The following is a 25,432-nucleotide window of genomic DNA, read 5'->3' as shown; positions in this document are numbered from 1 at the left end:
CGGGGGCAAAGAGGGTGTGCCGCTCAGACCTGCTCCGCTCCCAGGCCTGCTCCGGCCCCGCTTCCAGCCACAGCCCCAGCTCCATTCCTGGTCCCAGGCCCAAACCTGCCCCTGCCTTGGCCCTCTTACCACTGTCTGTGTCTCCCACCCACCCCCTGGAGCTCTGGGCCCACTCATGGCCTGGCTTTGAGGGGGGGTGCGGACAGAGGTAAGGGGGGCACACACAACCCTGAAAAGTTTGGGGACCACTACTGTGGGGCGTTACTTGCTCAACTCTCATTGGAATTCAAAAGGATTTAGGTGCCTACCTCCTTTACACGTCTTTCAGAATTCCAGCCTGTATTTTCTCCTATTGTTCCCACAGCGTTTTTCCCCTCTTGTTCTTCTCTTTTCGTATACTGTTTACTAATTTCCTTTCCTTTCCTTTATGCTGCTTTGTCCCCTCTGTTCTGGCAAACTTCTTGCAGTGCAGGCCTTTCCCTTTCACAACAGGCTATATAAGTCTTGTTAGAAAAACAATGCCCACCCCTTGGGACCCTCTAGGCTAATGTCACCACGGGTTCAGTGAAACTGCTGGGCATCAGTGGGAATTTTTTCTCCGAACTTCCTTAGTGTAAATGCAGCCTTAGAGGTGCCCCTTTTTTCATCCCAATTTTCACCTCGCCTCTCTTTTTTCCTACTCTCTCTGGGTGTAGTCCTAGCCCCACTGAAGTCAGTGGGAGTTGTGCCATTGACTTCAAGGGGGCCAGGATTCACCCTGCCTCTTTTCTTATTTTATTCCTCTCCTGTCCCCTCAATTTATTTCCTTGAACCCAGGATTCCTGCCCCCCACCCTTAATCTTGGCATCAACAGTTACACTGGTAGGGCCACTACTATTGCTGGCTCCTGGAGTTCTATTCTGGGGCATCTCCACTACCTGCTAATTCCAGAGCTCTTATTGCACAGCCAGCTGTGACTGTGTTCTTTCTGATCCTATTCACATCAGAACACATATCCATGAATGCTTGTTACTTGCTTGTATCCAGCTCAATCTCTTTCTTGCTGTTAATATGCTGAAAAAGGTCTATTCCAGACAGGAGAGTTTACATCTAATGTTGAGAAGGTCAACTTTTAAATCTTTCATGCCTGAAGCCAAGAGCTAAAACTATTTCAATTATTAGCCAAGAACCACTTTTTTGGGTACTGCCTATTTTGGACAGACCTTCAAAGGGCAGGTTATGAGGCTGTAGCAAAAATAACTTTGGCAGTTTAAAAAACAATGAGTTTGACAGTGAGGTCAATCTGCAGGGGCCCCATTAGGGTGACCCTGAAATTTTTATGCGAACAAAAAGATTCAGCCCTAATTGTGTGTTCCATGACAATTAATTATGACCCCAGCTACATCACAGTCAAAACTACCAGCTGTTGCTACTATTCTTCAGGATATTTAGCTATACTTGGCAGATAGCTTGAATTTGTCCTAATGCCTTTTGAAGCGAGATTCATACAGGCACTTAGGTCAAAGTACAACATGGGTTACAGGAAGGTTAATCATTCATTTTAAAAACACTGCTCCAGTGGTTACCTTGACTTTGTCTACACTAGTGTTTTTCTAAAAATTTCTTCATGGTGGTAGGCCAATTAGACAGCTTAGCCAGAGCCATCCTCCAGACCTTCTCTGCACAGAAATAAATACCATGGTGGTTAATATGCCAGCAGGCACTCCATACTAATTCTCCTATTGGCACACCACCATTGGAGTCGTAATGGGGGCAGGGTAATAGTGAGAATTAAAAAAACCAACCAACCAGAGCTTTAAAGGTACCAACACTGCAGTCAACACTTGGGGAATAGTGGCAGCTAATCGAATAAGGAACAAGTCAGGAAGGGAATGATTGGACAAACCTGAGAACCTCAGAGTAAAATAGCATTTGCTATGGATCTGGGCAAATCAGTATTTCTTTACCACAAAACTGCTGCTCCAAAATTTGTTAAAGTATGGTGATAAGAAAATGTTCAAGATCTGCTTCAGGAATCATCTGCTTGGTAATTGCACTTTTTATTGAAATACAAATTCGCCATTCTATTCCCCACCCTCCTCCAAGGTGTTTAGACTAGAGCATCAACCTCATCTAAGTTAATGTATGCTTCTCTTTCTTGTGTAAGCACATTAAGGACTTTTAAGCAGGTGATACCATGCTACGCATCTGTCACTATTTCCTAGTGAATATTCAAAGCTCTATTTATTCAAAAACAATGAAGATGTGTAATCTACCCTTACTTATCTTCTTTATGCAGTTAACATCATTGGTATAGTTTGGGGGGAAAGTGTGTGGGAGGTGTTCCCCCCTGCCCCCCGACAGGGCTAACCTTATGGGTGGGTGCTGTGGTCAGGGAGGCGAGGCTCAGTGCACTTATCTTAATGCACCAGGACAGGCTCCTGCCAGGAGCCCACCTGACCCCCAACTTCCTCCTCTTTTCCCCCCAGCAGCTTGGGGTGCTGCCTGTTGGGTGGCACTTAGAGCTTTCCAGGAGGGAGGCGGGAGGAGTGGGGAAGCCGCGTGCTTAGGGGAGGAGGCGGGGATTTGGGGAACGGAGGGGGCAGAGTTGGGGTGGGAACTTTGGGGAAGGGCCAGGGCCAGGGCTAGGGCCAGAGGCAGAGGGGGGTGGCTTTTGTATCTTTGTATGAAAAGGTATCAGCGATGTGGCCCTCAGGCCAATGTACTAGTCCTCATGTGGCCCTCGTGGTGATTTGAGTTTGAGATCCCTGGTTTAAAGACTTCAAGTTACAGAGAACTCACCATTTACGGTAGTTTAAACTTGCAAGTGACCTGTGTCCCATGCTGCAAAGAAAGGGAAAAGACTCCCATGGTCTCAGCTAATCTGACCAGGGGGAAAATTCTTACCCAACTCCACATATGGCAATCAGTTAGACCAGGGGTTCTCAAACTGGGGGTCGGAACCCCTCAGGGACTCATGAGATTATTACATGGGGGGTCATGAGCTGTCAGCCTCAAACCCAAACTCCACTTTGCCTCCAGCCTTTATAATAGTGTTGAATATTTTAAAATATGTTTTTAATTTATAAGGAGGAGTCGCACTCAGAGGCTTGCTATGTGAAAGGGGTCACCAATACGAAAGTTTGAGAACCACTGAGTTAGACGCTGAACACATGGGCAAGAAATGAGAATAGGGGAAGCTCTTGACCAGAGGTATAGTGTGACTTCTATATTTGGGAGGGCAGCTCCAGCCAGGCCAATGGGGCCACGGGTGGGGTTCAAATTTGGTGCCTGTCTGAGGCTTGCAGTGCTGGGCCTGCTGTGGAGTCATCGCTGGCCTACGGAACCAGGCGCCTGTCCCAAAGTTTGTTGGGATCTTGCACAGGGACCCTGAGGGCTCAGCCTCTGTTCCCTTTTGGTCATGTGGGTGCAACTTGCTAGACCAAGACAGGCGGGAGTGGAACTGTATTTGTGTGTCCCTGTGGGAACGAGAAATGCAAAAGGTGATCGAGGGGCTGACCCAGCGACATGTGTCTAAGTATCCGTACACACAAACACGACACATCTTGCACATGCTGAAGCCAGTTCCTCTGACTTGCTGGCTTTCTCCTCCGTGGCTGGAGTGGCGGGTGCTCCCGTGTCTGTGATGGGCTGTGCATTACTTGGGGCTGCCGGAGGATGGGCTGGTTTTGCCGGGGAGCCCCTGCTGCTGCTGTCCACTGTGGCTATAAACCTCAAGTTTAGGCTTGAAATTAGACAAAGGTTTCTAACCATCAGAGGAGTGAAGTTCTGGAACAGCCTTCCAAGGGGGGGGCAAAAAAATCTAACTGGCTTCAAAACTGAGCTTGGACTTTTTGAAGGGGATGGTATGATGGCAAGTGGCCTATCTGCGACTGCCTCTAGCAAGAATCCCCTACTGCTGGAGATGGGACACTAGATGGGGAGTGCTCTCAGTTACTACAGAGAACTCTTTCCCAGGTAACTGCCTGGTGGGTCTTGCCCATGTGTTCGGCATCTAACTCAGTGGTTCTCAAACTTTCATACTGATGACCCCTTTCACATAGCAAGCCTCTGAGTGCGACCGCTCCTTATAAATTAAAAACATATTTTAATATATTCAACACTATTATAAAGGCTGGAGGCAAAGTGGGGTTTGGGTTTGAGGCTGACAGCTCATGACCCCCCCATGTAATAATCTCATGAGTCCCTGAGGAGTTCCGACCCCCAGTTTGAGAACCCCTGGTCTAACTGATTGCCATATGTGGAGTTGGGTAGGAATTTTCCCCCTGGTCAGATTAGCTGAGACCATGGGAGTCTTTTCCCTTCCTTTGGAGCATGGGGCACAGGCCACTTGCAGGTTTGAACTACTGTAAATGGTGAGTTCTCTGTAACTTGAAGTCTTTAAACCAGGGATCTCAAACTCAAATCACCACGAGGGCCACGTGAGGACTAGTACATTGGCCTGAGGGCCGCATCACTGATACCTTAAGTGTCTATTATTGATTACTACTTTTATCACTTTTCCTCCCCAGAATATATCATTCACTACCTGTATTCCAGACCAGATCACTTTCTGAGACTGAGATCTCAATATGTAATCCTTAGATCCTGTAAAGAAGTTTTTCTATTGACATATCTGTTTAGATGCATGTAGTCAAGATGAACTACAAAATAAAACATGCCTAAGCTGAATCACGGCTGTGTCAACTGTACACCGTTTTCTGGGCTGATCAAGCATAAATGACAATCATAGAAATGTACGTCTGGAAGGACCTCAGGAGATCATCAAGTCCAGTCCACTGGAGAGACAGGACCAAGTATACCTAGGCCATCCCTGACATGTTCTCATGAGCACATAGGACAAGTGCAAGAAATTTAGAGTAGTAAATTTTGAATATGACCCACTTCATAAAGCTGAGCTTACTGTTTATCCTGGGTTCAGGGAGAGAAACTGAGGGGGCAGGAGAGAACTAAAACAATGCAGGAACAATTGCTCAACACCACATACTGCCTATCAAGCAATGAGCAATACCATAACTTCAGAGAGACTACATAGCATGGTTCACAGTATACTGAAAGTGATAGCTGTAAGTTTTAAATAGAGACATACGTGGATCTTAACTCAACTACAATATTTAAGATTTTGAGTGTTCATATGTACTAAAACAGTTTTACACCTAAACAGAAAAATTTCTTTAGTCATTACCTTTAACCTGGTTGTTGCATTGACTACTAATTAACTGAAGATGGAGTTTACTAGTTGATCACTGATAAAATATGTAATTTCAACTACAGGGGATAGTATACATACACATCCATATGCAAGTCTGAATCTAGGCTGTTAGTTGTACACTTCAGCAGAACAGCAGCTGGCAACACTGACTGGAAAACGCTACCTCAAAGTCTGATTAAGTTAGTGGGTCTAGATTTCTTGCCTTTTGAGTCTGTGCTCATTCTTCCCCAGTAAGCCCTGAAATTTAGTGGTTTGCCAGGGAAGAATCTTTAGAAGCAATTGCCTGAGAAGCGCAAGCATAAAAGGCCAAAGGGAGCACTTTTTGAGGATGGGTGTTCTGGATTTTCAGTCCAGCCACTCCAGGGTCTGAAGGACACATTGACCTTTCTAGGAGTAACTTCAGGGAAGAAATTTTTGGGGTCGGGAAGGAATTTTCCTCCAGGACAGATTGGAAGAGGCCCTGGAGGTTTTTTGCCTTCCTCTGTAACATGGGGCACGGGTCACTTACTGGAGGACTCTCTGCTCCTTGAAGTCTTTAAACCACAATCTGAGGACTTCAATAGCTCAGACATAGGTGAGAGGTTCTTCACAGGAGTGGGTGGGTGAAATTCTGTGGCCTGCATTGTGCAGGAGGTCAGACTAGATGATCATAATGGTCCCTTCTGACCTTAGTATCTATGAATCTAGGTGAAATTCTCTAGCCTTTTCTGTAAAGTATCCTCAAAAGGAAACCAAGTGTCCCTCACCAAAACAAAAACTGGCTAAACTTCTGAAGGCCTTACATTCAACTTGTGGTATTTCTTCTGTCTGTATATAATGTGATAAACCTTGAATGGCCAAATCCGGTTAATTCCAACATTTTAGGGAATGTACTAGTCTAGGCATCAATGGCTGGAATCTTGATGATTGGCAGGGGGGGGGGGGGGGGAGAATCAGAAAACCAGTAGAAAAATGGGGGACACCTGAAGCTCCTGCTATGTATTTAGCACACCTATAGCTTCAAGCACCTCTGCAACTGTCTATAGATCAAACTGACTGATGGCACCCATTAATGCCTTCCAGCATAACAATACTCCATCTCACCTCTGCTCATCCTCTCAATAATTAAGTTTGTGAGGGTGTCACCATACTAATCTCCCACATAAAAAATTGTGGGGAGGGCATAGGGAGAAAATGCTGGTCCCCGTTATATGGGGAATAAGTACACAGAACCCTTGGCAGGAGGACAACCGGAGGGTGGTACACAGGGCATTTGTGGGGTGGAATTGAGGAATGCAAGGAGCCCCTGGTGTATAATAAACTCAGCTTACAGAAGCTAAAAAGTGTGTAGCCCCCTCACAAGCAGCTGGTATGTCTATCATTAAGAGGCATTGCTGCCTTTCATGAAGGGCAATTTTTGAAGCCTAGAGATTTGTGAAGTCTCACAGGCAAAGAGAAAAAGTTTCTTCTTAAAAGTAGAAAGTAAACACTTGAAATATCAAAAGCTAGCAGTTAGTTAATCATTAATGTTAGGTATTTAGGTTTAAAACTATTTACAATACAATGAATAGACCAGAGAGAGAGAAACACTCATACACTGCAAGTTCTGACTCATAACCACTGGCAGTGAGAACGAACTGAGGGGCAGCTGGGGTGGCCCAGCTTTTTATGCCATCAGGTAGGAGGGAAAAAGACACTCAGGCCACAGGCGTGGCCTAAAGAATCCAGAGTGCATTGGGCACATGCCCTCCAACAGTGTAACAAACAGAAAAGCAGTTGAAGCAGCATCTAAAAGATTATCTGATCACAAGACACAAGTTCAACTTCAGTAAAGTAACACTGAGGAGGGACAAAAATAATCACTATGGGGCCATGACAGTTGATAACTCAAGAAGAGTATTTAAAAGGGTAAGGGAAAAATAAAACTGTTGTGGTCAAAAGATAAAGAAAAAGAATCTTACATGGCTAATGCTGAAGGAAAATAATTTCACTCGAGTTTGGAGAAGTTGTACAGCAATTTCTACTAGGAAATAATTTCAGTGAAGCAGTTAATTTGAGTTGTACATTACACAATGTAGCCACAAATTAGTTATAGCCTAATTATAATCTATATACTCAATTTATCAGAGAGCCTTTTGCAGATAAATTGGTGTTCATCGTTTATTTGAAAGAGAAACAGAAAAATAGAGATAAACAGCATGATTTGCTTTCACCGATTGGTTATGAATAGAGTGTGTCACTGCCTGCTGACAAATCTGTGTTAACTACCACAGCTTAGGTTATACTTGGAACAAAAATGTTGTAGTTTGACAATTTGCACAAAGTTTCAAGGGACAGAAAGTGCATCTAGTCTTGAAGTAAGAAAGCCAGCAAATCATTGATCTAGTTTCTTTATTTTTATTAGAAATGTATTTACAAGACTTTAAACATTTTACATTGATTGTCCAAGTATCTGTTTCATAAACAAATTTATAAACTAATTCTAAGTTTTGCAAGATATTAGAACACAACCCTTTAAATAAAAATCAAACAATTACAAAATTGATATCAGAACCAGTTAACACTCAGACTAGAGCACTTAACTATATGTACTGAGTTTAGCTTATATTTAAGCATACATTTTAAACTTGTTCTTTATCTCAAACAAGGTTGAAGGGCTATTCACAATATTTTTTTAAGCTCCACAATAACTGCATTTTTCCCCAAAGATGTTCTATGCAAAGTTGTATTGTTTTTAAAGTCTCCAGTAAAGAAAGTTAATAAATTCTGGCCAGCCCAAGGCTAGAATGCAGAACCTGCTACATTTAAATCCTACTGCTCAATGCCTAGCAGCACAGGTCAAGGGAAGGCTGTAAAAATAAATCAAAATGATGAACAATTCAATCATCATTTAAGAAAGTTCAGGGTTAGCTTGTTACTTTAGTTTTAGGAAACTGAATAGATGTCAGTTCAGCAGATAATTCTGGATGACTCTCTCAGATACTGGCAAAAGCCCTACCCAAATTATACCATGATACGAGTCATGCCAGCTGAAATCCAAACAGCACTAGTCTGCTTCAGGAGAATCTATTTAATTACCCTTTTAGGTAGAAGTTGCCCAGAGCATGGGCCGGGAGATAGGAAAAAAAACCCATATATAAAGGTAGCATGGATGTCAGCAGAAGGGAATATTTCAATTTCACATACATCATCCCACAAGTCAGTGGTTTGTTCCATACATCATCCCACAAGTCAGTGATGCAGTTTTTGCGCTATTCACTGGAAGGCTTTTGCAGCACTCCAACAGATTCTGGAGATTATAAAAGCAAGCTTTCCATGAAGTGTTCCCACTAATAAGCTACATACATGAAGTTTCCTTCAGCTGTTATGATGTAATGCAAAACTTGATTCAACTACAGACAGTCTTGCCTCCAGTGCTTTCAGTATAGTTTCTGCCTGTTAAATAAATTGGAAAAAATAGTTTCCCAGAAATATGAATTTACAAGACAAAACAAATCAACACCATAATGCTAGCTCAATGATAGCTACATAACCAGTATTGACCACAGAAGATCCATTACATTTCTGTTTTCAATCTTTACTCACCATCCTCACTAAAAGTAAGAGGATACATAATGTTTGGAGCTTCAGTTAATTCTGACAACTACTATAGCAATGTAGCCACCACAACTATCCTAGAGTTATCTGACACTTGGCTGAAAGTTTCACTGTGTTCATCTTTTGTAACACAAGTTTAGCTTCTCTCAGAAGTTTTGTTCATGTGTTCTCTTCAATACTGTCCTGGCTGCAAGATTATGGAACGATAGGAGCCCAGACTACAGGCTCAAAAGAAGGCATTTCCATAGTTAAAAATATTTTGTATCTCTGTTGTATAACATTGGAAAAATATTTCAAGTACAATTATTTTACTCTATGGCTTCAAACCAAGCTGGTCAGAAATCCAAAAATGCATCAGTGAAAAGTTTTTTGTTTGTAAAAACTGTATCTAGAGGGAAATTCTGAACTACATACACACAATAGGCTATAGTTAACTGTCTAAAAATGAAACATGATAATATGCATAAAAATTAAGATCACTGGCTGAACTCATAGGTGATTAAGTGGGATTATTATTGATTTGGCTGTAAATCTTCCTCAATTGTAGTTAACCCTGAATTACTTAAAATGAAATCTTACCCTTTCTATTGCCTCTTCTAAGCCAGCTCGACTTTCAAGAGTTAAAGGTTCATCATCAGTTACAGCTTGTTTTTCTGACGATCCTAGGATGTAACTAATATAGTAGAGTTACAGTTCACATGATTGTCAGTCATAATGCAAAACAAGGAAGCCAACTTAAAGGACCATTTAGCAATAAAAGTAACTCTCTATGACAGTGACAGAGTGAAGTGCTGCACTGATCAAAAAAAACTCATGCTATTAATCACTGAGAGTAAAATATTGATTTTTTAAAATAAAAACAGAATTAAGTCATATACTGGTTTATTTTAACTAAAAAAATTAAAATGTTTAATTATGACAACTTAAAATCACAGAATATCAGGGTTGGAAGGGTCATCTAGTCCAACCCCCTGCTCAAAGCAGGGCCAATCCCCAATTTTTGCCCCAGATCCCTAAATGGCCCCTTCAAGGGTTGAACTCACAACCCTGGGTTTAGCAGGGCAATGCTCAAACCACTGAGCTATCTGTCCCTCCCTCCCTGTCTTAACTTATGTTAAGGCCTCAACTTACTATGATCTATTAAAGTAATAGTAAACTGTGAAGTTTTAAAGAATTTCAAACCACTGAACTAGTGGAAGTCACTGGATAAGTATATTGGAACAGGTTTCAGAGTAGCAGCCGTATTAGTCTGTATCCGCAAAAAGAACAGGAGTTCTTGTGGCACCTTAGAGAGACTAACAAATTGGTGCCACAAGTTCTCCTGTTCTTTATATTGGAACAGTCTGCTGAAGTGCTAAACCACTTTTAACAGCTGTAGCCTCTTCTGCATGTGCAGAGAACATTTTCTTCATTTCAGTTTATCAATCTAATTCAGTTCAATGACTGACTCGTTCAAAGTTAAGAAACTAGTTGGGAGTTGAAAAAAAAAACAAAAAACACAAGGACACTGTTTCCTCTTCCAACCTATGAATAAAAAACTAGGTATAAAAGAATGAGAAAATGGTTACTAACCTTTCTGTAACTGTTGTTCTTCGAGATGCATTGCACGTGTCATTCCCATGTAGGTACATGCGTACCCTGAGCACAGTTGCTGGAAATTTCTCCCCTACTGGTATCAGGTCAGCTCTAGTGCCCTCTGGTACTGCATGCATAGGGCACTGGTATAAAGGGCATTGCCTACCTCGCTCCCTTTCGGGTTCTTCTCGATGACCGCCTCCAAAGAGGGGACAGAGGATGGGTCTTGCAATGGGCATGTGCAACATCTTGAAAAACAACTTACGGAAAGTTAAGTAACTGTTTTTTCTTCTTTGCATGCTTGCACATGTCCATTCCCACATAGGTGACTCAAAAGCAGTTATACGGGAGGCGGATTTGGAGTTTAAGGACAGGCTGACTGCAGAACTGCCTGGCCAAAGCCAGCATCCTCTGTAGCCTGTTGAATAATGGCATAGTGCATCGTTACTGCATGACTGGACGACCAGGTTGCTGCCCTGCAGATGACAGAAATCAGAACTTGCACTAGGAAAGCCACAGAGGCAGCTTGGGATCTTGTAGAGTGAGCTATAAGGATAGCCGGGGGCGGGATGTCTGTGAGCTTGTAAAATTCCTGGATACACAAGGTAATCCACGAAGAGAGTCTCTGTGCAGGGATGGAGAGACCTTTCTTTCTTTCTGCTATCATTATAAATAGTTGAGAAGACATGCGGAACGGCTTGCTCCTTTACGCATAGAAAGCTAAGAACCTCCAGGCGTCCAGCGAGTAGAGACGCTGTCCTTCTCTATTTGCATGCAGTTTAGGGTAGAATACCAGCGATTGTCTCACAGTTCCACTGTAGTCAAGCAACTTTTGGAAGGAACAACTGGTGTGGCCACAGCTGTACCTTGTCCTTAACAAAGAATGTGTATGGGGACTGCAGTATGAGGGCCCAGATCTCCACAACTCTTCTGGCCAAAGTGATGGCCACCAGGAAGGCCACTTTCCAGGAAAGGTGTAACAATGAGCATAATGCTAATAGTTCAAAAAGGGGCCCTTTGATAGGATGAGGCTCAAGCCCCAGGCAGGATGGGATCTCTGGAGCAGGCCTTGATTAACCGGTTGTAGAGATACAGAAAGATGTTGACTCCCCCCCCCCGACCCCCCTCCTTTTTTTTTTTTTTTTTTTTTAAAAGCTGCTACCACTGCCACACATTTGGTGAAGACTCACGGGGCAGCCAACAGGCCTAACGGGAGCACGGGAACTGGTAATAGGCTTGATTCGCTACAAAACTTAGGAAGCATCTGTGGCAGTGGAAGATTGAAATGTGAAAGTAAGTGTTCTTTAGATCGAGGACGGCATACCAGTCCCCTGGATCCAGCAAGGGGATGATGGAGGCCAAGGAGACCATGCAGAACATTAAGTTCTTGAGGTACTAGTCTACAATGTGTCTGAGCCGACCTGTGGCTTTGGGATTAGGAAGTAATGGAGTAAGACCCCTTCCTTCTCATGTGAGCCTGAACCTCTGCTAGGGCTCCCATGCAAAGGAGGGACTGGACTTCCTGTTGCAACAGATGCTCATGAGAAGAGTCCCTGAAGAAGGACGGAGTGGAGGGGAAGATAGAAATTGGATGGTGTAACCCAGTTCTATTGTTAAGGACCCAGCGGTCCAACGTGAGCTCAGTCCAGGCATTTGAGAAGTAGGAAAGGCGGTTAGAAAATAAGGGGGGGTAGCTGGATCCGATGCAGGGGGGATAGCAGTGCCAACCTGGAACATCTCCTCAAAAGAGATCCCGAGTGCCTGGGTCCGGGTTGAGTGAGGCCTGCTGACAAAGACAGGGGAGGAGGTCTGCGTCTAAACACCATATTTTTCCTCCTACGTTGGCCCTGCGTAGGAGGCTGACAGAAGTAGCAGCCTGTCTTGTAGCCTTTACTGCTTTCTCGACCCTGCTGGCACGTAAAGTCCCAAGGATTTCAAGGTTGCTTTTGAGTCCTTGAGGCCGTGCAGCCTGTGATCCATTTGCTCCAAAAAGACTGATGTTCCCTCAGATGGGAGGTCCTGAATCGTTTCTTTCACCTTTTTAGGTAGCCCTGAGGACTGCAACCATGAACTGCTCTGCTTTGTCACCACAGTAGCCATTGATCTGGCTGCAGAATCAGCACCACGCAGAAAGGCACGAGCCAGTTTTCCCTTCCTTGACAAGGGAGGAAAACTCCTGCATGGAGTCCTGTGGGAGAAGGTCCTTGGGTTTAATCATGGACTCCCACATATTAAAATTGTAGCTACCCAGCAAGGCTTGCTGGTTTGCTATGCAAAGTTGAAGACCCCCTGTGGAATATGCTTTCCATTCGAACAAGTCCAGTTTCTTTGGTTCCCTTGCTTTAGGCATAGGAGCAGTCTTTCCCAGCTGATCCTTCTTATTGGCAGCCACAACCACCAGGGATCCCAGTGAGGGTAAGAAAAAAGGGAATTCAGACCTCTTGTCCAGTGCAAAATACTTGTGCTCTGTGCACTTCGCTGTCAGAGGCAGAGGTTTGCCACAGTGCCTTGATCAGTTTCATGATGGCATCATGTAGAGGTAGGGCCCACTGGTGATAAGATATCCAGGAGTCTATGCGCAACCTCCTTGACCACCTCTACTTGGAAACTCAAGTTGGAGGCTACCCGCTTTCACAAGGAGTATGAGGATTTGTTGTTGTCTTGTGGATGGGAGGCCCCTGGTGTCACTAATGCCTTGTCTGGAGAGGTGCAGGACGACTGCATAGCCTCCGTAGTTTCCTCAGTGTCCGCCAAGGCCCAGTGGGCTTCCTCCCAAGGCTCGGTACCAGAGTCTCCCTGCACGATGCCGGGGGTGCTCTCACCTCCGAAACAATGGAGTATGAGTGCCTTGAGGGGGTGCCATGAGGAAGGAAAATCCTCAAGGGTTCCAAAAGGGCCACTGTATCGTCATGGCCCTATGGCCATGCTCCTGGTGGTACTGTGGAACATGGGGCCGTGGTATAGTACTAACAGCCCAGAGAGCCGCAATGTCAACTATGTCACGGAGGGGAATAGGATCTGACCTTCAAGCCTGACCAAGGCTCTGAGCTGTAGTACGGAGACCAGAGCAATGTCGTGCTGCTTGAAGCCAGAGACAGTCGAGGAGGCAATCTTGTGGCTGATAACAGGGGCTTCCGCCTAGACAGTGGTCACAGCACCAGGTGAGATTCAGGGGGTGGCTCCCTGCCTCTTTGTGGAACTGGTGGTACAGAGTCTTGATCCTCCGGGGATCCCAGTACCAGTAGGGTGAGATGGTCCCTGGCTGCTGTGAATGCCTCAGGAGTTGACGGCACCGCAAACTGGCTAGTATGTTGTCTACTCTGACATTGCTCCTTTGTAGGTGTCAGAACAGCTTGCTGTGGCATTGGACTTGCCAACACCTGATGCTGTGGTACCAGGGGAGACAAGCGGTCCAGAGCGGATCTTGCTCTCTCCCTGCCTCCCTTCGATTTTGACACCGGAGACCTGGTCTTCTCTTGGTGCTTGCGGTATTTCTTCTTAGGCACAGGGGGAGGGCAATAGGTGCCAAGAGTCCCAGGTCAATGGAGAAATGTTCCACACTGAAGCTGAGGTGCTTGGTGCTTGGTCCAAGTGCAGCTCCGAAGCCAGTCTTTAAGGCTGCATCTATGAGGACCTTCAGTTGGGCCACTTGGTCCTTCTTGGTCTGCGGACTGAAGCGTTTGCAGATTTGGCAGAGGTCTTTCCTATGAACTTCCCACAGGCACTTGAGACAGCTCTAAGTGCAGGGCTTGAAACCCGGGATGCCCCGACACTAGCAAGGCAGACAATCCTGCAAGTTAAGCGCGGACGCATCCGAGCTATCTAAAACTATAACAACTATTTACACTAAAAGAGGCATGAAAGGCAATTTTCTCCTATTGGTTTAAGAGCAATGAAGGATTCCAGCCAACCGTCACAGGCAGTAAGAAGGAACAGAAGGGAAATGGGGTCGGCAGGGCCCTTTATACCAGCATCATGTGCGCGCAGCACCAGAAGGGTCTAGACCCAACTCGATGGATACTGCTAGGGGGAAAATTTCCAGCAACAGTGCTCGGGGAAAACACACACACCTATGTGGGAATGGACATGTATAAGCACTCAAAGAAGAACTGCTGGTTCTAAACTCATGAAGAACATGGTGACCAGAACAAATCAGTTCAATTCACTAACTAAAGCTAGTACTTCCTTTGTTTACTAGGTTAGTTGTAAATGCAAAACTCTTAATAAAAATTTCTTACGTATCCAGCACATTTAAGGTAGTTTTATTTAACTAAAAGAATTCAAAAATCTATTTTGTGCATCTTAACTGAATTTGAATTTCCACAGAAATAATGCTTAAATCACAAGTAAAAAATGAACTCTCAATAAATTTATATTCAGCTATAACTGGTTAAACATATAGATAGCGTATTCTTCTAGTTAGCAAAATGCACAAAATTTAGCATAAAGGCTATATTTAGTTGCAAATCAACCGGTTTTAATGGTTAGCAACCAATGAGAATGAACCGTGCCTTAGGAAAAGAATTAAAAGTACAAATGCAAAACAAGATTAAGAGAGATTTAAAATCAGTCCACACTGTTAAACAACAACTTAATCCAGGATTTAGATATTGAAGAATGTTTTAAATCAACTATTTAGCACAATGAAAAACGTGTTTCAAATATTATAGCTATGTCAGCACCTGAACTTCTGGCTTTAAGCATAAGGCCAATGCATCAGCACACCTACATTTCACCACCACATTGTCATCCTGCTCACTTTGTCCTTGAGGTTAAATGGAACAAATTTTACTTAAGATCGATCTGAATCCATTCGCACTTAGTGACCAGTCACTGTGGTATCTATGTGCAGTGTCTCTGGAATGAGATTGGAAGTAGAGGTACCTTCTGGCTTTTGTGTTGGGTACCTAGTGTAATTTTATGCACTTGTGAGTTGTATTATATAAAAGAACACCCAAGATATATAAATATCAGGTCTTAGGCAATATTATACTGCACATGGAATGTTTTCACAACTTAGGTGCCGTGGTATAGGAGACATTAACAGAGAACACTGCACTTGAACAAAAGGAATTTAGAGAGGTAATCCATAACCTTCTCCAAATACCCACCCCCATCCTCACCCTAACACAAGTTTTGCACAATTATCTGATTGCTAAAAGTGTTAGTAATGATCCCAAACTATTTGTCTCAATCTAAAAGGCAAAAACCAATTAGCATATTTATCTGACAACTTGGACTTTTAGGTCTCATCCTTACCTTTCAATAGAGTCAACATTGAAGCAAAATAAGTCTCGCTTGTAGTCAAGATGTTTTGGGGTGCATCTGTAGATGTTCCCAAGGGTCATTGAACAGCCAGAGCAGAACAAAGTTTCAATCATACTGTAAGCAAATATGTAACCACTTCTTTAGAAAACATTTAAATTGATTCTAATTCATTCACTCCCAGTCTTAGACTAGATTCATATATATCTTTGTTTCATTTGTATTCCAAATATACAACCTTTGAACCCTATCCATGATTTTAGCAAGGAACAATCCTCATCTCTATAGCAGAGCACATTGGACTATCCTAGATAAGACTGACTTCCAAACGGGTGGTCTGGTTTAGGTTATTCCTAACTCCCTGCCTCCCTCCCAAGCAGTATCTACGTTTCATGTCATATTCGGCAAGATCCTTTGCACTTGCCCTATGTGGGTTTTTACAGACGAGTTTGCCTATCAATCAGCTGAGATTTGTTGGGCCTTTTTGATTATGAACTAACTGAACAAAATTTCTTCCACTTTTGTTCCCGGGCTAAGATGCTTTGCAGCAGGCAATTTTGAAGTCACCGAGCCACAAACCCTTCGGATTGGGAGAGTCTCTTCAGCAGCAAGGCCAACGCCGCACCTTTACCGGCGGTTTCGAAACCAGCCCTCAGCGGACCCCGGGGCGGGCGGGAGGTTCAGCTTGGCGCCGGCTTAAGCGGCGCCCGTGCAGGCTGACCCGGCCCGAGGGATCAGGCGGGGGCCGGGGCGGGGCTGCTCCGGGCGTACCCCAGCCCTGACTCGGGGGTGCCCGTCTCCCTGGGGCGCCCCCGGCTGCCGGACCCCGCCCCGCGGTCACTCACCATCCGCACTCGCCGGGCCGGCTAGAGAGTTTCTGCTCCTTCTCCACCGAGACGTTGGGGGAGGCGCCTGCAACAGACAGACGGGGACCAACCGTCACTAACGGCCACCGGCCGCGGGAACAGGCTCGTGCTCGGGCAGCGGCGGGGCAGGGGTTGGAGCCGGGCACGCTCCGGGGGACTCACTGCGCAGCAGGACGCAGCCGGTCTCCTCGTCGTTGGCCACCCAGCCCAGCGTGTCCCCCACAGGCCGCTTGCAGCCGGCGCACAGGAACACCATGGGCAGCTCCTCCGGCTCCTCCAGGCCCGCCGCCGCCGCCGGCCCCTGGCTGCTCTCCGCCTCCAGCAGCGACAGCGACGCGTTCAGCCCCGCGCCCGGCGGCACGTACTGCGCGCCCGCCATCCCCCGCCTTCAAACCGCCCGCTCCCTCCCAGCACCGGAACCGGAACCGAACCGGAACCGAGGCGCACGCGCGGAGCCCTGCCCCGGGCAAAGCCCCGCCCTCCCGCGAAGGGAGGGGACAAAGAGGAAGCCCCGCCAGGAAAGCCCCGCCCCCTTTTCCTGTCTCCGAAGGGCGGGGACGGAGAAGAGCCCCGCCCTTTCCCGGCTCCAGCGCGTGTTGTGGGGGCGGGGCCGCCGCTGTGCCCCGGGCGGGAGTAACAGCGCGCCCCCTGTCAGCGGGGCGGCTCGGGCGCAGGCTGGGAGCGGCCAGTCTCTGCAGTGCGGGGCGCGGGGAGGCTGCAGGGGGTGCCCAGCACGGATTGCCCTGCCAGGGCTGCTGCTCGCCTCCCGCACGTGCTTCCAGTCTGCTCGGGGCGCTGGCGGTGGCTCTCCCGAGTCCCCCCCCCGTGTGGGCGCAGCAGGCCTTACCTTTCCCACCCTCACGTCTGCCACGGGGAGGGGGGTCTGCATCTGCTCTATGTGGCTTAGCAATTGAAACCCCTGGCGCAGCCAGCGGGAAAGCTGTGGGCGCGGTAGCCGGCCTGCCTCCCTCTGGGCTGGTTTCTGCAGGCCTGCGGGCTGAAGAGTTGCTACTGGGATGGAGCACGGGCCTCCTTCCTCCTCAGCCAGCCTAAGGAGACTGTGCCCCACCTGAACTAGGGGAGCTCTGCCCACTTCAAGAGCCGAAAGGGCCCTATCACCCAGCTAAATAGCCAGAGTATGGCCAGAGGGACTTGACCCCCATCCGGCCAGATTAGCCAGCAAGACATTCACGCATGTAATATACTGCTGCTAGCAGAGGCTGCAGCCCACCCCACCTTCTGCCACTATCAACTGGCAGCTATGGGAGCTATTGTGAAGAGGCTTCATGTAGTGCTGGAGAAGGGGAAAGCATTGCTGAAGGAGAGATAGTGTGGGCTGGAATGATTGATGGATTTGGGAAGGAGCAGTATGTGGGATTGTGATGAGGTTTTTTAGGAGGGATGTTGTTTCACCCAGGTAATTTGTTTCTTGTCAAATATTAACAGCACTGGACAGACAGCAGTAATCCTGTTACAGCAGCATCTTTCCCAATCCTGCCACCTTCAGATACAAGGCTCCTAGCTCTTTCCACTACATTTGCTTCTCAGCTGTGCTCAGCAGCAGCCTTAAGGGAGGAAGTCAATCTCCCAGGGTGGAAGGTGAATTTTGTGTGAAAAAGGTAGGAAGAATCTAAGGGCTTCTCTACACTGGTAAGTTTTGTCGATGGAACTAATGTTGACATGAAAAAAACTACAAAAGCAAAGTTGCGAAAGTGAGTCTACATTTGCTCTCTCTGTTGACAGATCGTGTCCACGTTCGGGGCACCATTGTCAACAACGTGAGCAATGCACTGTGGGTATGTATCCCACAGTACCTGGCGACACCATCTGTTGCTAAGTGTTGTGGGAAGGCGGAAACGGAGTGCGGCGTATCCTGGGATGTGCAAAATGTCCCGCCCTGTACCGCTTTGTGTCCCAGCCCTCCAATGGTTTCTGGCTTCCTTTCGCACCATTCTGGCTTTCCTTTCATGCTGTTTTTCCATCTCTCAGTCAGTACTGCACACTAGCATCTGCAGTGGGAGAGGATGGATCCCACACTTCTCTCCTATGCCTTGTTAACTGTCATGAGGACATCGTGCATGGCAGCAGAGTTACTCACAAAGTTACTGGCAGAGGATGAATCACAGGCACCCAAATGTGATAAGAACAGGAGCAACTTATTAGTGCTTTTGGCATTCACAGAGCAGCTGCATACGATAGACCGGGTCGTTTTTGGGCTAGGGAAACAAGCACTGATTGGTGGGATAGTATTGTCATACAGGTGTGGGATGACGACCAGTGGGTACAGAACTTTAGGATGCATAAAGCAACCTTCATGGAGCTATGTGCTGAGCTGGCCCCCGACCTGCGGTGCAAGGACACTAGAATGAGAGCTGCCCTTTCGCTAGAGAAGCATGTTGCAATCACCAGGGGGATGAGGTGGGCAAGGCTTTCTTCCAGCAACTAATGGAAGTTACTAGATCGCAGGCACTGGTTCTCCTGGGAGACTTCAATCACCCTGGTATCTGCTGGGAGAGCAATACAGGAGTGCACAGACAATCCAGGAAGTTTTTGGAAAGCGTAGGGGTCAGTTTCCTGGTGCAAGTCTGGAGGAACCAACTAGGGGCAGAGCTCTTCTTGATCTGCTGCTCACAAACCGGGAAGAATTAGTAGGGGAAGCAAAAATGGATGGGAACCTGGGAGGCAGTGACCATGAGATGGTCGAGTTCAGGATCCTGACACAAGGAATAAAGGAGAGCAGCAGAATATGGACCCTGGACTTCAGAAAAGCAGACTTTGATTCCCTCAGAGAACTGATGGGCAGGATCCCCTGGGAGAATAACATGAAGGGGAAAGGAGTCCAGGAGAGCTGGCCGTATTTTAAAGAATCCTTATTGAGGTTACAGGGACAAACCATCCCGATGTGTAGAAAGAACAGTAAATATGGCAGGCGACGAGCTTGGCTTCACAGGGAAATCCTTGCTGATCTTAAACACAAAAAAGAAGCTTACAAGAAGTGGAAGATTGGACAGATGACCAGGGAAGAGTATAAAAATATTGCTCAGGCATGCAGGAGTGAAATCAGGAAGGCCAAATCACACTTGGAGTTGCAGCTAGCAAGAGATGTTAAGAGTAACAAGAAGGGTTTCTTCAGGTATGTTAGCAACAAGAAGAAAGTCAAGGAAAGTGTGAGCCCTTACTGAATGAGGGAGGCAGCCTAGTGACAGAGGATGTGGAAAAAGCTAATGTACTCAATGCTTTTTTGCCTCTGTCTTCAAGAACAAGATCAGTTCCTAGACTACTGCACTGGGCAGCACAGCATGAGGAGGAGGTGACCAGCCCTCTGTGGAGAAAGAAGTGGTTCGGGACTATTTAGAAAAGCTGGACGAGCACAAGTCCATGGGGCCGGATGCTCTGCATCCGAGAGTGCAAAAGGAGTTGGCAGATGTGATTGCAGAGCCATTGGCCATTATCTTTGAAAACTCATGGTGATCGGGGGAAGTCCCAGATGACTGGAAAAAGGCTAATGTAGTGCCCATCTTTAAAAAAGGGAAGAAGGAGGATCCTGGGAACTACAAGCCAGTCAGCCTCACCTCAGTCCCTGGAAAAACCATGGAGTAGGTCCTCAAGGAATCAATTCTGAAGCACTTAGAGGAGAGGAAAGTGATCAGGAACAGTCAGCATGGATTCATCAAGGGCAAGTCATGCCTGACTAATCTAATTGCCTTCAATGACGAGATAACTGGCTTTGTTGATGAGGGGAAAGCAGTGGACGTGTTATTCCTTGACTTTAGCAAAGCTTTTAACATGGTCTCCCACAGTATTCTTGCCAGCAAGTTGAAGAAGTATGGGCTGGATTAATGGACTATAAGGTGGATAGAAAGCTGGCTAGATTGTCAGGCTCAACAGGTAGTGATCAATGGCTCCATGTCTAGTTGGCAGCTGGTATCAAGAGGAGTGCCTCAAGGGTTGGTCCTGGGGCCAGTTTTGTTCAATATCTTCATTAATGATCTGGAGGATGGTGTGGATTGCACCCTCAGCAAGTTTGCAGATGACACTAAACTGGGAGGAGTGATAGATACGCTGGAGGATAGGGATAGGATACAGAGGGCCCTAGACAAATTAGAGGATTGGGCCAAAAGAAATCTGATGAGGTTCAGCAAGGACAAGTGCAGAGTCCTGCACTTAGGACGGAAAAATCCCATGCACCGCTACAGAATAGGGACCGAATGGCTCGGCAGCAGTTCTGCAGAAGAGGACCTAGGGGGTACAGTGGACGAGAAGCTGGATATGAGTTAACAGTGTGCCCTTGTTGCCAAGGAGGCCAATGGCATTTTGGGATGTATAAGTAGGGGCATTGCCAGCAGATCGAGGGATGTGATCGTTCCCCTCTATTTGACATTGGCGAGGCCTCATCTGGAGTACTGTCTCCAGTTTTGGGCCCCACACTACAAGAAGGATGTGAAAAAAATTGGAAAACATCCAGCGCAGGGCAACAAAAATGAATAGGGGACTGGAACACATGACTTATGAGGCGAGGCTGAGGGAACTGGGATTGTTTAGTCTGCAGAAGAGAAGATTGAGGGGGGATTTGATATCTGCTTTCAACTACCTGAAAGAGGGTTCAAAAGAGGATGGATCTAGACTGTTCTCAGTGGTAGCAGATGACAGAACAAGGAGTAATGGTCTCAAGTTGTAGTGTGGGAGGTTTAGGTTGGATATTAGGAAAAACTTTTTCACTAGGAGGCTGGTGAAGCACTGGAATGCGTTACCTAGGGAGGTGGTGGAATCTCCTTCCTTGAAAGTTTTTAAGGTCAGGTTTGACAAAGCCCTGGCTGGGATGATTTAGTTGGGGATTGGTCCTGCTTTGAGCAGGGGGTTGGACTAGATGACCTCCTGAGGTCCCTTCCAACCCTGATATTCTATGATTCACTGTATGGAAGCTGGCAAATCCACAGTTCTACCGGTCAGTTGCAAATAAATTTGGAGTGGGGAAGTCCACTGTTGGAGCTGTATTATACCAAGTGTGCAGGGCAATAAATCGCATCCTGCTGTGGAGGACTGTGACTCTGGGAAATGTGCATGATGAAATAGTGGATGGCTTTGCAGAGATGGGTTTCCCTAATTGTCGGGGTGACTGATGGCACACACATTCCAATTTTAGCGCCGGACCACCTTGCCTCAGAATACATCAGTGGGAAGACATACTTCTCCATGGTGTTGCAGGTGCTTGTGGATCACCTGGGGCATTTCACGGACATCAGTGCAGGCTGGTCTGGAATGGTGCATGACACATGCATCTTCAGGAACAGTGGCCTGTACAGAAAGCTGCAGGCAGGGACTTTCTTTCCAGACCACAAGATCACAGTGGGGGGATGTGGAAATGCCCATAGTAATCCTGGGAGACCCCAGCTTACCCCTTAAAGCCCTGGCTCATGAAACCTTACACAGGGCACCTGGACAGCAGCAAGGAGGGTTTTAACAACAGGCTGAGCAGGTGCCGCATGGAAGTCGAATGTGCCTTTGGCCATTTGAAAGGTCGCAGGAGGTGTCTCCATGGCAGGCTAGACCTCACAGTGGGTAATATTTCCGTGGTCATAGCCACATGCTGCACTTTGCATAATCTGTGTGAATCTAAGGGTGAAGTGTTTGCACAGGTGTGGAGCACTGAGGCAGAGCGCTTGGCTGCGCAGATTGAACAGCCAGATCCTAGGGCTGTCAGAGGAGCCCAGAGGGCTGCTATTAACATCAGAGAGGCTTTGAGGAACCACTTTGACAATGAGGGGCAGTAACACATGTCTGCTTTGGAGTTGCTTCCCTGGTGCATCCATGTACAATTTTAGGGCCCTAGATCCATGCAACAAAATGCTTTAGAAGCCTGTTCCCAAGAGTGAATTAATTGCTATACGCTTTTGTAGAACACAGAATAAAAATGCTGTACCATTAAATACCTTAGCCTTTATTTATTGTTAAAAAGGGTAAAATGTCACAACGGTGTGTAGCTCCAGCTATCGTTGTCCAAGCTGTGAGAGGGGGTGGAGTGATGGGGAAACTCAGGAGGGCTGTGAAGTAAAAAGGAACGTGTGGGCATGCGGGGGGGGGTGGCGGGGGCGGGGGCGGTTTGGCAAAGAATTGTACATGTGCATGTGCTGCAATGGAGGTCGACCACGGATCTGCTCAGTTTGCAGCTGTATCAAAGACTTGAGCATCTCAGTCTGATCCTCCATCACTTTTATCATCCGCTCTGTCACTTGCCTAGCAAATGCTGCATTGGCTTCCCAGCAGTCTGCGTTCCCTGGTGTGTCTGTCATCGCACTGCAGCACCTCCCTGAACAGGTCTTCTTTGCTGCATCTCGGCTTCTTCCTTATCTGCCAAAGCCAGTCGGCAGGGGTGCGTGGTGTGTTCCTTAAGGTCTCAGCTGCTGAGGGCAATGCACAGAAGAGGGATTGTTACATTCCAACAAATGATTGAAACATTTCAGTAACAAGGGCCTTTTGGAACTTAGCAATCACTTTCTCACTGACTCTAGGCACACAGCTCCGCGAGCAACCCAATCATAGTGAGTGTCGGGAGTGGGGGGAAGGCGGTTGTGCATATGGACAAAACGGTCATGGCTTGCAGGGCAGCTTTGCAGGGAACTCATTCTAAAATTATCACACACTTTTTCCACAGGCGGCCAACCTGCTTGCTGACATTTCACTGCTGCGGGTGAGCAGGGAAACCAGGGCACAACTACGGCATGCGTTCACCCCCGTCTATATGCAGCTCAGCTGTGTGCCGCTTTGGTCCCAGCTCCAGTGACTGCTGAATGGCGTGGTACCATTTCCTACAATGGGGGAAACTAACAAGGCTGCAATCCCTTGGAATCTGCGACGGAGGATTAACAAGTATCTCTTGGAAACTTTCCAGAGTCTCTCTCTGGAGGATTCCCTGCAGGTCTCGATGTCCATCGACACCCTGCTTGGCCATGCAGATTAGCTACACAGGGCAATGTCCAGCTCAAATAAAACACTACCTACGTTCCACTTTCGATTCCCTACACAAGCCACAGCAACTTACCCAACATCTCATCTGCTTCCTGCTCCCCGTTGAGCACTTCTGGAGTGGAGAAAAGTTCCTGGCTGCCTGCCCCACCGAGCGACCCCACTGGGAGCTCCACATCCTCTTCTACCTCCACTTCTTCATCCAGAATTTCAGCCTCTGAGTTACCCACCCTTTCTGCTGCCTCCAAAGTATCCACGGGGCTATCGGCGATGGAGGTGGGGTCACCACCGAGGATAGCATTCAGCTCCTTATAGAAGTAGCAGGTCTTAGGTGCACCACCGGAGTGATGGTTTGCCTCCTTTGCCTTATGGTACGCCTGCCTCAGCTCCTTTATCTTCGCTGTGCACTGCTGCGTGTCCTGATCATAGCCCTTTTCGCACAAGCCTCGAGAAATTTGCCCATATGTGTCCCGATTCCTGTGGTTCAATCGCAGCTGTGACTGAACAGACTCCTATCCCCATATACTGATCAGATCCAACAGCTGAGCGGTGGTCCAAGCGGGAGCCCATTTGGTGTGATAGCCAGCCATGCTCACCTGGGAAGCCAGCAAGCGGGAAACGAGATTTAAAATTCCCGGGGCTTGCAAAGGGGAGGGGTGGGTTGGCTGCAGGGCAGCGGAGTTCAAACCACTGACCAGAGCGGCAGCATGGGAATTGTGGGACACTTTCTGGAGGCCAATAAAATCAGGGAAAAAAGGCGTGGTGTCTACCGTGGCTGTTTGTCGACAATAAAGGGAGGGGAAAAGACAAAAGTCTCTCGCAGGAGTGGAAGTTTTTTGTTGCCAAAACTGGGCTTTTTCCAAAAATCCCATTGCAGTGTGTATGCTATCGCTGTTTTGTCACCAAAAGACAGTTTTTGGCGACAAAACTTGCCAGTGAAGACAAGCCATAAGGTTGTAGCCATTCCGTAAGTGGGTCCAGGAGCAGAATGGGAGCCACTAGAGGAAAGCAGGGAGCCGTGAAGGAGCTGTGAGCAAGCCATTGGGAGGGTTGGGGGAGGGAAACATTTTTCAAGTTTTTCCTCCAAATAAGCTGGCATTTGGGGGCTGATGATGCAATGTAAATTTTAGGTTATTTTCTCTATTTTCCCTTCTAAGCAGAGTGTAAGCTAACATGCACTAGAATGCACATAGAAATGGTGACCTCTGACTTATTTGAAGAATGGTCCGTGCACACTTTCGCATGGTCGTAACTGCTTAGTGGGGCAAGAGCCTTACTATTGGGTGGGGAAAAACAGGCCTGACAGAAGAAAACCAAGTTAAAAGGAACACACAACTTCAGAATCAAACTTTTGAATTTTGATTTTGCCTTCTCTTGTACGAACTACTTTACTGTAACTAAAGATGTTAGCGGGAAAATAATTCTGTTTTTCTTTTTTGCATACTTCAAGCATTTGATACAACTTTGTTGAAAGTCACTTTCGCTACTTCTCCTCAGTCAGTTCCTCCTGTTTATGTGGGTCTTTCACAAAGCAGCAGGAGAGAGAAAACATCTTAAAGATAGGACAGTTATGACTGTAAACTCACAAAAACTGGTAGGGAGAGTCTCAGGGAGGAAGAATGGATCAGTGGTTAGTGTTCTAGCTTGGGCTGTGGGAGGTGTGCATTCAATTCTTGCTCTGCCATAGACTTCCTGTGTGACTCTGGGCAAGACACACACGGTATGCCTACGCTACAGCACACAGCTGAGGCACTGTGGTTGTGACACTGTAGTGTCGAATCTTCCTACATCAAGAGAAGGAGGTTTTCAATCAATGTAATTAATCCAACTCTCCAAGATGTGGTAGCAAGGTCAATGGAAGAATTTCTCCCTCGACCTACTCCTGTCATGTGGATTTATGCTGACCAAACTAGGAGTGCTCAAGGCATGAAATTTTTCACAGCCCTGAGCAACTTAGCTTGGTTGATCTAAGTAT

At 46.8% G+C, this 25,432-nt stretch overlaps 1 protein-coding gene and 1 long non-coding RNA gene across 2 annotated transcripts; one reads left to right on the top strand and one right to left on the bottom strand.

Moving 5' to 3' along the window:
- Window positions 1-7,565: 7,565 nt before the first annotated feature.
- On the bottom strand, window positions 7,566-16,999 carry MIS18A (MIS18 kinetochore protein A). Its single transcript, XM_037905207.2, has 5 exons — window positions 16,657-16,999; window positions 16,474-16,540; window positions 15,623-15,745; window positions 9,368-9,461; window positions 7,566-8,626 (listed from the first exon to the last, which is right to left on the bottom strand). The coding sequence occupies exons 1-5, from the start codon at window positions 16,871-16,873 to the stop codon at window positions 8,549-8,551; spliced, it is 579 nt and encodes a 192-aa protein (XP_037761135.1). The 5' UTR covers window positions 16,874-16,999; the 3' UTR covers window positions 7,566-8,548.
- LOC122464089 lies at window positions 16,971-24,201 on the top strand. Its single transcript, XR_006287957.1, has 2 exons — window positions 16,971-18,113; window positions 23,147-24,201. It is a non-coding gene; the product is annotated as an uncharacterized LOC122464089 (long non-coding RNA).
- Window positions 24,202-25,432: the final 1,231 nt, after the last annotated feature.

Source organism: Chelonia mydas, chromosome 1, assembly GCF_015237465.2.
Source record: "Chelonia mydas isolate rCheMyd1 chromosome 1, rCheMyd1.pri.v2, whole genome shotgun sequence".
NCBI classification, from domain to species: Eukaryota; Metazoa; Chordata; order Testudines; family Cheloniidae; genus Chelonia; species Chelonia mydas.
This window is presented reverse-complemented; position numbering and strand designations above follow the sequence as displayed.